This window comes from Pseudorasbora parva, chromosome 3, assembly GCF_024679245.1.
Source record: "Pseudorasbora parva isolate DD20220531a chromosome 3, ASM2467924v1, whole genome shotgun sequence".
Classification (NCBI taxonomy): Eukaryota; Metazoa; Chordata; class Actinopteri; order Cypriniformes; family Gobionidae; genus Pseudorasbora; species Pseudorasbora parva.
In genome coordinates, this window is record NC_090174.1 from 25,011,060 (window position 1) to 25,025,759 (window position 14,700).

Sequence of the window (14,700 nt, forward strand, 5' to 3'; positions counted from 1 at the left end):
TTCATATCATTATGTTTGAAGCCTGAAATGTGGCAAAAGGTCGCAAAGTTCAAGGGAGCTGAATATTTTCGCAAGGCACTGTATATATATATATATATATATATATATATATATATATAGAGAGAGAGAGAGAGAGAGAGAGAGAGAGAGAGAGAGAGAGAGAGAGAGAGAGAGAGAGAGAGAGAGAGAAAGAAAGAAACCTCTAAATCCGTCTGATGCTTTTCTTTAAATAAAGTGTATAGGTTTCTACCTAAGTACTGGTACTTCTGAATCTGCCTTAATCAATTAAGCATAACTTAAACTTAAACCATTTAAACCGTTTTGTCAACTTAATTCGATCTGTGATCTGAGTAAGTGTACTCCCAGAGTTTATTGTGGCATGAATAAATGAATTGCTTTGTTTTATGGTGTTATTTTACCATTTAATTTGCTGTATTAATTTATAATGTTCTTATTTATAAAATAAAATAATAACCTTGTTATCAGTGTTGTGTTTTGCATGCTGAATGTTTTAATGTTTTTGATAGAAGTCTCTTATAAGGCTGCATATTTGATGGAAAATACAGAATAAACAGCAATATTGTGAAATATGATTACAATTTAAAATAATGGTGCACATAATAAAGTATATAATTTTAATATACTTTAAAATATAATTTTTATTTCTGTGATGTGATGTGATTCAAAGCAGAATTTTCAGCATCATTAGTCAGTCTTAAGTGTTACAAGATCCTTCAGAAATCATTCTAATATGATGATTTGTGCTGCTTAATATTTTTGGAACCTTTGATACTTTTTCAGCATTTAATGATGAATAAAAAGTTAAAAGAACAACATTCATTTTCTAACAATATAAATATTTACTGTCATATTTTATTAATTGAACATCCTTGCTAATCAAAAGTATTTATTTCTTTAAAAAAAAAAAAAAATACTGACCCCAATTTGTTTCATATTAGAATGATTTCTGAAGGATTATGTGACCCTGAAGACTGGAGTAATGATGCTGCATCACAGGATTAAATTATATTTTAAAGTATATTAAAACTATTACTTTAAATTGTAATACTATTTAAAATATTACTGTTTTTTTCTGTATTTATGATCAAATAAATGCAGACTTAGTGAACATACGAGACTTCTTTCAATAACTTCTTTCAAAATATTATAGTAGGCTATAGCCTATTTAGGCCTACTATAGTAATGTTTCCAAAGTTTTGACTGTGTTTTCCATAAACACATTTTTTTTAATAAAAAATAACACACACAAAAAAAAAACAGATGCTAAACTCAGGATAAACCTAAAACTTCTAACATTTTAGTTCTGTTGTGATCATGCAATTACATTAGGAATTGTGTCGAATTACTGTTCCACTAGAGGGCAGCAGAAACCATCGTAATTCCTTCACACACACTAGCGACTGAAGAAAAAGGCAAAACTTTTTGTAGCCGCAGGGTGGACCATCAGATTTCACAACTTAAACCAGCATGAAGCTACTGTAGGCCAAATACATGGAAATAAAATGAAAACGCAAAATCAGTTAAATTTACATATAGCTACTGTGGATTGAAGCTGGTACAATTGGCTTCAGTTCACCATCTTTATCGCTGCAGCATGCCTTGAAAATAATAATAATAATAATAATAATAATAATAATAATAATAATAATAGATTTTATTTATAACGCACTTTTCATTCCGAAAAATCTCAAAGTGCAGCAATGGAAAAGGGGAAAAATGATTAACTGTCAACGGTATTTCTTGTTGTAAGAGCCCAAATTCACTTAACACAGACTAACTGTTAGTCTTATAACCAAACTTTTCACATATTAATGTGGAGCTCTACCTAAACGTGTGAAAAATGTTTAGACGTCCACGTATTCTTTTAATACATTGCTGCTCAGCTGTTCGCTGTTATTTGTCTCCTGAGTCCCGGTCAAATAAGAACGGCACAAAAAGCGGAAGAAGGGGGACGGATAAGAGCTCCGCGCATGCGCACTAACTTGTTTTTCACTAGAGCAACCCATTAAAGTGAGCCGGTGGCGAAATTTCGCTGTCTTTCATTGCAGACCATCAAGCCTTCACCGAGACGCGATAACAGCATCTTTTGCTGTTATTCAGCTCTCGCAGCTCAATGACACTGTCCAGTGTTGACTCTCGCTTTTTTTCATAAGAGATTATTTTCATAGACTGCCGTGTGGCTTTTTTTTGTCTACAAAACTTTGTACATTTTCTTTTCTTGCCACCATGGTGCTAGGAAAGGTAAAGAGCTTCATTGTAACCTACGACTGTCTAAATGACAGCAATGTCCCTGTTTTCTCAAGCGGGGACTCCGTCTCAGGAAGAGTTATCATTGAAGTCACCGGGGAGATTCGCGTGAAGTCTCTTAAAATACATGCAAAAGGATTCGCAAAAGTTCGTTGGACAGAATCACGAAATGCTGGCTCCAACACTGCCTACACTCAGAATTACACAGAAGAAGTGGAATATCTGAATCATAGAGACATCCTTATTGGCCATGAAAGAGGTAAGAATACAGATCTAACATGCTCTTAGTGTAACGTTAGATGTGTTCAGAAAAGAGCAGTTGAATGTACTGGTGGGATGCTCAGTGGTCCAGGATGACATGACATACTTTGGATGCTGCACAGTACTTGTTGACCGGTGGATCTGTAACGTTAGACATTGTGTCCAAGCATATATCTTTATTTTCTTTATCGTTGTTTTTTTTTTATGTATTCATGTGTTGGATTTGATTAATGATACACCATACATGGAACATTACATGGCAGACCTATGATGATCAGTCATTCAAACAATGAATTTTGGACGCTTCGTTTTCACTATCCCGTTTAGATCGCCTAAATGTGTGATATTCAGCAAATTTATTTTATTAATTTAGGGCTACACTTTAACATTCTTTCAGGTGTCAGTGACAGCTTGAATGAATGAATGGTAGCCACACAGTCATCTCATATGCTACAGCCTTATGAAAAACGAGATTCGTTTTCAGTGGTCCTCTACCACTATACGTTCCTTTTGGGGGTAAAATAACATTCATACATTTTATATAATATCAGAGTAATGACAGATCTTTCGCAAAATGTCTTAAGTTTCCACCCATTGTTAGAAGCGGTTCAATCCTGTTTTGATGCAGTGTCTAGCCGTTCTTGTCTCTGATTGGTGGAGGCGCCAACGTGTCTTCAATGACATCATGCTTTTGCGGAAAGTGAGGAAAAACAGCAACTTTGCACCAGTGGCCGTAGTATGCAACCTTGCTCAGACAGTGGCTATTACATTTAAATGTATTGAGTATTTCATTAACCGTCAATGCTGACTGACAACCTCTGTCTGCATAATGTTCTTGCATACACTATTTTCACACTTGTAACTGGCCAGGGTCATTGTAAAATGGAGTAATCTTATTCCTGTCATCTGGTTTCACACTGTACATTTATGAACCCTCATTTGCATATTAATGAGGTCAAAAACTTTTACTGGACGAATGCAGCTCGCGACCTGTTTTGATCTGTTTGTTGTTCTTGATGGCATTATACATTTTTTAACGTTTGCTAAAAAAAAAAAAAAAAAAAAAAAAAGCCCTTTTACCTTCAGTAGCCTACACTCCGTTAGCTTTTCGCACATTTTCAATTTCCTCTCAGCGCGTTCCACCAAAGACTTTATAAAGGATCCACAGTTTCTGCAACTGTACAGAGCGCATTAATATTTAATGAATTAAGCACCGAGGCAGTTCATTGGTCCGTCTGTTGCTAAACAACTTGATGTAACGCTCTACCGCTGCATTGTTCCTTACTTTACCTTTGGCACCAAGCTGGACTTCAGAACAAGGGGTTACAAATTTACAAGTGTGAAACGTTGCTTTAACCATGGGGGAAACGTGACCTCCTCAAGAATACACCAAAAATTGTATAACTTTTCTCATATTTAGTCTATTCTTTGTTGTTAAGTTTTTGTTAGCATGATCTGGATTCCTGTAAAGAATGAGCTAGTCCAACGACTGAATGTTGAAAGTCTTTGTATACAAATCAAGTAGTGCATGTTATGACTTTGTTAGATGCATGCGTATTGTAATTTCAAAGAAATTCATTCCCCTGTAAATTTCTAATCTAAATAATGTGTCTAATTGTCACTGCTGTTTCTGTACGAGTTATTGGTTACAATAAAGGTCAATTTATTATGGAAACTGGTCGTTTTTCTGTCGTTTGTGATTGCTGGTGGGTTTTTTTGGTCATATGTTTCGCACGTGTTTTGCTGAATGGGAGGACGCTCGTGAGGTCCACGCCGCAGCACACGCGTATGTTCAATTCGGAGGCTTGTTCTGGCAATGTGTGAGTGCGCGCACGCCCGCACCCGCACACTGAATACCTAATGAGCGCTCCGGCACAGAGAAGCAGTTGGCTCCGGTTTCGGCCGGTCTTCTCTTGCTGCCGGAGTCTGCCCTTGATTGACAGCTCCGTGCTTGTTTACCATGCCTCCGCTAAGCTGAATGGAGTGCTGAGCAGGCGAAACGAAAGCCACCGGTGCTTTTTGGTGTTAGACAAACATTATTTAACATTTGGAATTTTGTTTCAAATTACCTCATGTTTCATGTGAACTGCAGTGGACATAACGAGTATTTATCCCATTCAGACTTAATACTGAAACTGAATACACCTGTGCCTCAAGTGCAATGATTATAAATGTGATTAAACATAATTCATGGGTGAAATATAATAGTGATGCATATCATGATTTGCTGTGGTTTATGAGAATCAAACAACTTGTGTGCTTATGTTTACATTTAAGCATTTAGCAGAAGTGTAATGCTTATGTGTTTGAATTATATCATGTAACAAACAAGAAGATGATCAATGCTTTGGCAGGTAAGGTATATTTGGAATATTATTTTCTTCTGTTTCAGATGATGATAACTCTGAGGAGGGACTCACCACTATTCATTCAGGAAGACATGAGTATGCATTCAGCTTTGAGCTTCCACAAACGTGAGTTTTGGTCAGACATGGCCCCGAAGCTAATGATTATTCAGCTGCACTGAATGTTATAATTCTTATTTGTATTTTTTTGTTATTTTTTTTATTTTGGCATGCACATGCAGACCTCTGGCTACCTCGTTCGAAGGGAAGCACGGCAGTGTGCGCTACTGGGTAAAGGCTGAGCTGCACAGGCCGTGGCTTCTGCCCATGAAGACCAAGAAAGAGTTCACTGTCTTTGAACACATCGACATCAACACTCCTCTCCTGCTGGTGAGTGGCTGGATAATTTGCAATGCTGAAGAATAATCATTCAAGTACGGTATTCTAATGTTTTGTTTTTCTACTTTGCACAGTCTCCCCAAGCAGGAACTAAAGAAAAGACACTATGCTGCTGGTTTTGCACCTCAGGTCCAATCTCCTTAAGTGCCAAAATTGAACGGAAAGGATATACTCCAGGTAACTACAGTTAATTTTTTTACTAGACATTTGTATATTACAGTGGACCCCACTGTATATTTACAAAATACTAGGGCTGCAACTAACACTTATTTTTTATTAATCTGTCAGTCATTTCTTTGATTAATCCTAAACATAAAAATCCATTATTTACTAAATTGTTATACCACATGCTGCCCAATGTTGTCCTCCAAAAAATGTGTAATCTGAAGGAGTTAGAAACAAATAGGGCTATAATCTGTAGGCTATATGCAGTTAAACATAATGTTCAAAAAAAGGGGGGGTTCAAATTTAAATGGATTGCTTTCCATTTAAAAGCAGAACTTAAAATCACAAAATTAAAAAGGATAACAAAGAAAAACAAATCAGAGACTGTGATTTCTGTTATTCACTACTGTAAAGTGACATGATTAGCGTATGTTTTCATGCATCGTACGCAGGCGATTTCATCGATTAATTGTTGCAGCCCTACATGATACCCCTTGGTACTCTTTGGTACCATTAACAATGTATTATTTCTTCACACAGGAGAGTCCATTCAGATCTTTGCAGAAATTGAAAACTGCTCCTCGCGAATGGTTGTGCCAAAGGCCGCCATTTACCAAACGCAAACCTTCTTTGCCAAAGGGAAGATGAAGGAGATCAAGCAGTTAGTGGCCAACATCCGAGGGGAGTCGCTTTCTTCCGGCAAGACGGAGACATGGAATGGAAAAATGTTGAAAATCCCTCCTGTATCACCCTCCATCCTCGACTGCAGTATCATTAGAGTGGAGTACTCACTCATGGTAAGGGATTTTTTTGTTTGCTCTAATTTGAGTTTTCATGTGATTGCATAAACTGATCATCTCTACATTCAGAGCTTTTAATGTCAATTTCAAGCAACGAGGATCAGTTCCTTGTGCTCTTCCACACATGCAGGACCCTGAATGATAAGCAGATAATGCCAAGTTCTCCCAGCACATACTGATAAGAAGATCAGCCTAAAATATCTTATTAAATTCAGGCCATTGAATGTTAATGGCCTATTAACCCCATAAACCAATTTGCCATTGCTCAGAATATTAGAGTTTACTATTTCAATTCATCTCTCAGCTCTGATGATACGTTGTTCATTGGCTGTGAATACATGAATAGCACTGTTATTAACACTGCCTCCTACAAATGATTTCGTTTCTTGCCTTTTGACTGAAGCTTTTTGTCTAAAGTGATTGAAAGTACGCCGGCACAATGATCGGGTCATCCTTGCTTTTTTAGAGCAGGATCATTGATAACTCAGATAACTGAAATCATGACTCGTCAAATACTGTTTCAGGGTCTCTATAAGCATTCTTCATGTCTAGCATTCTAAAAAAGTCAAGGTTTATACCACATTCTCTGGGCTCACAGTATCCCAGACACCAGGATTTTTTTTTTTTTTCAATTAGAAAAAGATTAATCACTGTCTGGCCAGATAACATTTTGGTATGGAGATAAAGGTCACGATCACAATTATTTCCTTGGTAGTACTGCACACCATGAGAGTTTATTAGCACCATTTGTTTGCTTTTGTGATACAGAGAAGCATTTAGACCTGGAAACAGTGACACATAAGGGTCAAACTTAACAACCGTATGATATATGTCATATTTACAAATCAAGGTGCACTATTTTGTGAAATGATTAACCTAAAATCCCAATATTATTATCTGCAGGTGTATGTAGATATCCCAGGAGCCATGAACCTGTCTTTAAACCTGCCCCTGGTAATTGGCACCATCCCCCTCCATCCTTTTGGTAGCCGCACGTCATCTGTGAGCAGCCAGTGCAGCATGACCATGAGCTGGTTAGGCATGGCCCTCCCTGAGAGGCCTGAAGGTAAGGAACTATTCACGATACTGCCTGCTCATCTCATAGGTTGTCAATTAGTACCACTTGTAAGCATGTTTTTAATATAATACAAATCTAGATTAGGCATATATTGAGATCATGTGATTTGAATTGGGCTTTTCTCAGATTACAGTGAAAGAACTTGTTGCTCAAGTGTTCTTTTAAATAAGACACCAAAAGAGGAAGCGGAGATAACGTTGTACGCGGAGAAGAAACCAATATCATGGTTGGCACGGTTACAGTATTAACATTTACTTTTGCTGTACGCAGCTCCTCCAGCCTATGCAGAGGTGGTCACAGAAGAACAGAGGCAGAGCTGTCTGGAAGTATCGTCGGGGCGGGAGAACTTTGAAGGCCCACTATTGGCCTACATCCAGGAGTTCCGCTTCCGACCCCCTCCACCTTACTCTGAGGTAAGCTTTTTGTTTGTTTAGTTTTTTTTTTTTGACATGTAAAATGTTGAGATTTCTATAAGGAGGCAGTTTTAAACCATGTTTACATGCATTGGACTCACGGCAGCTGTTTCGGTTTCCCTCTCCGTCAGATTGATCCACATCCAGATCAAGCCACATCGACCGCGGAGCAGAGACTCGACACCTGCCCATCACGTTGAGAAATGCATGGAACGAGTCCAAAGCGATTGGGCTTTAGGAGCTTTCACTTTTGTTTATCTCCCGATGACAGCGAATGTTCGCTTTGCTGTCACCACGGAGAGAAAACAAACCTCTATGGAGAAGTCCATATGCAAGGGTGCAGGAAGTCACTGGTAAATTACCCGACCCAGACCCCACCTCCCCACCCGTGGATGGGACACACCCCACCAGACTAAGCCCGGGGAGCTTTTCAAAGTAGTCCCTTTTCTCATGCTTTTGTTGACAAAGAACATGCAGACCTCGTCCGAGATTGGAAGAGAAATGCAAGAAAACACTACGACCCCAGCCATTCGCAGCACAGCCGAGAGAAACGCGATATTCTCTTGCCTCAGTTTAGGATTTCTGTTTGCACATGTTTGTTTTCCTCGCTTGAGGTTTAAAATCACTGATTGTTTTATTTCAGTTTTCAGCCTCTTGGACTAAGAGATTACAGGCTTATAACAGTTTCGCTTGAGCCGCACAAATTACAAACAACACAGAACAGATTCTGAGGAATAACTGACTGAATGGACTGATATAATGCACTGATCTTGTTTAAGCTCTTTTGAGGTCTATAGTTTTCATTGATTGTGTTTCCTCAGTCGATAATCTGCTCTGGGTAACATGCTGTCTGAAAGCTTTTGCAATGTTGCCTCGCCAACTCATAACCCAAGTGTGGCTTTAGTTTTATTTTCTCCTGTTCAAATGGACTTTATTTTCGGTTCTAAATGTAGAATGCCTTTAAGCCAAACGTGGTTTGCTTGGTGTTAAATTTGTTGCACATGTTGTTTGGTAGAGGAGCAAAAGTCCAGGACTTCATGTTCATGTGTGAGATCAGAGCGGGGAGATAAAACAGGGTGGGGCCTGGGCAGGACGCCTGAAATGTTCGTTGCCTTTCTGTTTGTAGTGTGTAGCAGTGCAGGCTTCGAGATTGCACTGCCTGAAAAAAAAGCACTCAGTCTCAGGTGATCTCACTTGCCAAATGATGAAAACAAAAATGGTGTAGATTATGTTTCAGTTGTACTGTTTCAGTTCAAGGAAGGAGACTATAGAAGGAAATTCAGATTCAATACTGAAAAACCGATTCAATAAAGGGAGGGGGTATGCACAAAAATGCAAGGCAGCTTTCAAAGACTTATGACATTCCCTTTTTGTCTTACATTTGACGTGATGTTTCTTCAGACTGGTGAAGCCAGATATGACCCAAAAGGTGGCACAGATGCTTAAAAAGCCAAGTTGTAAAGCAAAACGAGGACTCTGGATCCTATCCAGAGACATCCGAATCCAGTTGAAATGAGTTGTACATTTGTTTTTAAAACTCATTCGACTACAAAAGTAGTTTAGGCTCTGATCATGCTTGGCCTTCATTAAGCACTTTTTACTGAATTAAAACCATATATCTGCTTGTGTCTGGTAGAGGTCTGGAGAAATGTTGACATTCAACCATTTAGCAACTTAAATATTTCAAGTAGTGTTTGGTTTTATAGAATTAGTCAAATTGTGTTGTTGTTATAGGTTAATCTGCAATGTCTGTGTGTGTGTGGGGGGGTTATGATTCAGCAGTTTTCGGAGCAAAGTAAAGTGGTCTTAATATAGTGGCCTTGATGAAGTACTGATCTTAACATGCTTATTATCCTATTTGTTGTCCGTTTAGTCCTACAGATTTGGGGTTTAGTTTAAATGGACAAAAAGGGAAACTCAAAAAGTCCTTCAAAGCGAGCATGGGTCATGCCACTTTTGATTTGAATGGGTTTCAGTTATGGGTTCTGATGAATACTGTTGGGCATTCGCTGTTTGTTTTTCAGACAAACTATCTTATACAGATCCTCTCGTCTCAATTATTATGGGAACAATAGCTGTAGCACACCTTAGAGAAGTGGGTCATCTAAAAACCGAAGAGATGGTTAGGAGAAGGAAATGATTTACTTCTCTGTTGTGTTTTATAGTTTAAAATCGAACCAAAATTGGCTACGAATGAAAGAATAAGCTTAAACACAAAAAGAAAAGAGCTTCTTTTTGTGGTCGGTCAAAACTATAGTCTAATGCTTGGCCTTCCGTGTAGTCCAGTGTTAAAGCTAAACTCTTGACTCCGTCAGGAAACACCTTTAACGGAAATATGGTATGTTTTAGAAATTAAGTGCAATATTTCTCGAGTTTTTGTCTCAGTGGTATATTTTGTCTTATTCCATTGTGATTTTATTTCAGAGATCATTATGAACATTAGATAATGACTGAAATGTATGTTCGTAATGGTTTTAACTTTTGTCTTAGTTCTTCCTTGGGAATAAACAAAATAAAATAAAAAATCCCTAACCTCTGTTGTACTTTTGCTTTATTTTAAACAAAATGGCACTGAAATGATTAACTCTATTTTAGGTGACATATTACTACATGTACTTACTATAGTAATAGTTAATTATGCATAGCTAACCCTAAACCAAACCGTATAGTAACTCTGTAGTATGTTCATGTAGTTCATTAATTTTACTTAGTACTTATTTAAGTACAATGTAACTGTCACCTTAAAATAAAGTGTAACCAAATAATTTCATTTCCACTGTTTACTGCTTCTCAGTATATAAAACGGCAAACCTCTGGTTTTGGGAAAGAAAACATTTATGTGGAGACGTTTCGATGCTGTTCAATGCCCTCATTGGCAACAGCGCCCACACAGGCCATTCCAGCAGTTACACAAATGGAGTTTTCATTAAATTATTGTGCACATAATAAAATATCACAAAAAAACATATGAAAGCGCTATGAAAAATCCTCATTCATTCATTCATAATATTTTGTAATAATTGATCATATAATTTAGTGCTCATACCAATTATTTTCTCTTTTTTTCATACTTTCACTCCTTTGCATTGCTATTGCTTTAAAATGCAGATTATTTCAAGATAAGGTTGAACCTTCTTTAAAGTGTTGGACTCTAAGACGCCAGCTTGGTTTATAGGGGCTAACCTTCTGACCTCAGCTTATCAGGTGGCATTGGGGTCAAGAAGTGACTTTGGGGTCAAGTGAGTTCACAAACTTTTGTTAGCAAGGTTGGTAGAAAATACTAACACATAAACTAGACTTAGCTTAGAACTGGCCATGGCTTTAATCTTAATTGTATTCATGTATTAAATTCTGTTCTTTACCACATGTTCTTCCCATGGATTGGATTTTTCATAATCATTAAAATGACTTCCTTCCCACTTATGGGCCATACAATTGATGTAACATATTTATTTAACATTAAATATGCATTATATTTTGATCTATCCTTTTTTGTAGCTATTTTGAGTAGCTATTTGCATTGCATAAGGTGAAGTGTGAGGTTACATAATAATTTTGACCACAAACTGATTATTGATTTGCAACTCAGTTGTGGCATATTTAGAAAATCTATTGTAGTTGCGTCATTCAGTGGTTATGTTTATTGACTTGGTTTTAGGATGTAGACTCACACGCACATGATAGAGCATAAGGAGTCATGAATATAAAGACAGAAATATTCTCTCTGGGTCTTTTTAACTGCATTTATCAAAAGACACATGAGTTTTTGATAGCCTACACTTAGTTTTCAGCATATTAGAATGATTTCTGAAGGATCATGTGGCACTGAAGACTGGAAGAATAATGCTGATAATTCAGCTTTCACCTGTAACTGGTCCAAAGAAGATCAAGATAATTATAAATTAAACAGTATTTTTTTTTTTAAAGAAAGCAGCATTAAATGCATGGTAAATGAGGGAAATAACAAACACCTGTGCAGATCCAATGAATCACTATAGCCCCTTTCACACTGCGATTCCAGCAAATACACGGATAATGAGATCCGGCATTTGTTCCCGGGCCGCTAGATTTGGTCCATTCACACTGCCAGCGAAATACCGTAATATGTGCGCTTTCACACACAACCCGTAACGGTCCCGGATCGAGTTGACACGTGACATCCGGATGTGACGTATAATGGCGAGCGATCTCAGCTTCAGCGCGGATAGTAAGGAGCTCCGTGGTCTCGACTTGTGTTCAGTTTGCACACATTTCTGCTTGTTTAATTTTAGTTTCTTTTGTATACCAACACTCTCTGCGTTTAAAACACCGACTAGCTCTTCTGGCACTGCAGGGTTGTTTTATTGAAAAAACAAGCTCTAGGAGTCGCACGATAACTACATACACGTTGCGGCATTAGTTTTGGCTTTTGGCGGTAATCAATTCCGAGACGTAGTTGCTTTCACACAGAAGGCGACCCAGCAATGTTCCGGGAATATTACGGGTCTGACATGCAATGCGAAAGGGGCTTTAGACAACTGATAAGAGGCGGGAAACTTGAACAAAGCACTATGAAGTATTTTTGCAGTAAAATATCCAAAAACCAGGCCAGTGTTATATATTTTGTTCAGTTCAGTACTTACAATACCCCAAATGTTTCCAACTTTTTGTAAATTGTGAGAAAATTATTATTTTAACAAAGGACCCGGAATGTGTCAGCATAGCGTTTGAGGGAGCGGCCTGTCAATTGCGTCATATCTGCGTTACCCTCGGTTTTATTTGGCAGAATCGCTTTTCTCTTAGCAGTGTGAACATGTCACAGCAGCGCCGAGCGAACGCACAATGTCGAGTAATGTCATAACATCATTTTAAACACACTTAAATGTATCTAATATGATAAACTGAGCTGCTTTACCTTATGCTCTTGACCGGAAATGCGGAAATAGTGCAGTGGCCCGGCGACTGTGTCCCGTCCCATCATAATAAAAGCCCCGGTGCTTGCGAGCCGTGTGTTTGTGTAACAAACGCTCCACCGGCCTTGCTCAGCTCCTCAACACTCAGTCCTGCTCTGCTTCATACTACAGTAACATTAATAACCGCATCCATGAACATGATTTTTGCCTGAGTCCTATTTTCCACCGGCTGTGAGGTGAAGACCCCATGTCCCAAGATACTGCGCTCAAACTTGCCGTCATCAAAAACTACACCTTTGTTTTGAATAGGCGCCCTCTAGTGGACAGAAAGTTGCATAGTGCACCTTTAAAATAAAACCAAGAAGAAAATAGTATCTAAACAGAACAGAACTATGACATTGCCATTACAGGAATAAATTGGCAACTGAGTTTTCTTCAGTGCTGTGACGTATTTCCAACTGAAACGGAATATTGAATAGAGGGGAGTAGTTAAGGATATGCAAACCCAAGCCGTCAAAGGCCCTGTCCCAAATGGCACACTTCATGTGCACGTTCGCCCTTGTGGACTTACAATGGCCATTGCATGCACGTGTCCGTTAAGTCAACACAAGACCGTAGGGTGTCCCATTCGTCATTTAAGCTTAAAGAAAGGGCGCTCGTGAGCCTTTTATGAAAGGCCGCCCTTTATGTCTGCTATGCGCCCTCACTTCAGCTGAGCCCGCAAGTTTGCGAGCTACGCAGAGGACTACCCAGCAGTCAAAGCTGCATTACATCGTGAAAGTGCGGACTCAGAGGAAGACGTGAGGCTTTAGGGTGCTCCATTCCAGACCGGAAGTACCTTTTCAGATTATTATTAAAGATTACCGCGACAAACGTTTTTTTCCGGTGTATTAAAGCTGCAGTCCATAGTTTTACTCTTTGTCGTCATCTCTGTTCCTGTGGGAATCCAATGTTTGGAGGAGAATGTGCGGCTGTCAGTCACCGCGCCAGTGTGGATATTGTCATTTGGAATCACAGACTCTAGTGTTTGATACATAGGCCGTAAAAATATGGACAACGCGACATCATACGTTTTCGCTTGGCAGAATTGAAGCTTTTAGTTGGCCTGCACGGCGCTGATATCTTGGGACCGAGTCTGCGCAGTAGTGATTTCGGGACCGGAGTTGCGCAGTAGAGAGCAGGAAGTAGAGCAGGAAGTACAGCTGCGATTTCAAAAGCCCGCCCACACTATCACAGATGCAGAACAAATAATTATGTTGGTGTGAAATAAACAGTTATGGAGATGTAGAAATTAAAGCTAAAGCTCCAATATGCTCCCAAAAATCCTGAAAAAAGTCCGTTAGTGCCTCAGTGACAACTTCACTCAGAGAAGACGTCGATCTCAGCTGTCAATCATGACGTCACACACCCCGTTTTTATAGCATCAAATTACTAACTAAAACTAAACTTATTTTAAAAATGAACACTTCAAATGAAGTCATCGTGATGATAACCAGGGCCGGCGCAAGCTCAAATGCCGCTCTAGGCAGAGCACGATCGTGCCGCCCCACTCACAATTAGGTATCCTTAAGATGCATGTACATACAAATTAATATTTTCTTTATCTTTAAAATTAAACTAAAATAAAAACGTGCAAGCATGTTTTCAGATTTTATTTTTCATTCTGCAACGTGAAAAAAGTACACAGTGCTCTACAGCTGCAATTTCTGTTTTATAATAGACAGTGTACAGAATAAAACTAAACATATGCACGCAACTTTTTAGCTCATTGGAGGTTTTGATTTTTTCTTGACTGATACACACAAACAGACATTCACATAATAGCCTACATTTCAGAAGCGTGCGCGTCGGGCTTTCGCAGCGGCAAACGCTTTGATTGCGTCCTCGAGTTTAACTTTTTCTACAAGTTCGTGCTCAATTGCAATTGTTGCTAGTCCATTGAGTCTGTCTTTTGGCATTGTACGTCGGACTCGGAGATCATTTTTAATCAGTTTAAGCTTTGAGAAACTGCGTTCTCCAGAGCTCAGTGACGGGGAGAGTGAGAAGCACTCTCAATGCTATAAAAACATTTGGAAAAAT

The 14,700-nt window shown here is 38.6% G+C and overlaps 1 protein-coding gene across 1 annotated transcript; it reads left to right on the forward strand.

Annotated features, from left to right (window-relative positions):
* Nucleotides 1–2,031: 2,031 nt before the first annotated feature.
* On the forward strand, nt 2,032–10,266 carry arrdc3a (arrestin domain containing 3a). Its single transcript, XM_067438221.1, has 8 exons — nt 2,032–2,527; nt 4,922–5,003; nt 5,117–5,264; nt 5,348–5,450; nt 5,979–6,235; nt 7,142–7,304; nt 7,587–7,729; nt 7,861–10,266. Exons 1-8 carry the CDS (start codon nt 2,248–2,250, stop codon nt 7,927–7,929), a joined length of 1,245 nt encoding a protein of 414 aa, XP_067294322.1. The 5' UTR covers nt 2,032–2,247; the 3' UTR covers nt 7,930–10,266.
* Nucleotides 10,267–14,700: the final 4,434 nt, after the last annotated feature.

Bases quoted from the DNA above. Each gene is read 5' to 3' on its own strand.
- arrdc3a (XM_067438221.1), top strand. From the start codon at position 2,248: ATGGTGCTAGGAAAGGTAAAGAGCTTCATTGTAACCTACGACTGTCTA. The intron at 5,451-5,978 runs GTAACTACAGTT...TTCTTCACACAG, and splicing joins ACGGAAAGGATATACTCCAG to GAGAGTCCATTCAGATCTTT. The intron at 7,305-7,586 runs GTAAGGAACTAT...TGCTGTACGCAG, and splicing joins CCTCCCTGAGAGGCCTGAAG to CTCCTCCAGCCTATGCAGAG.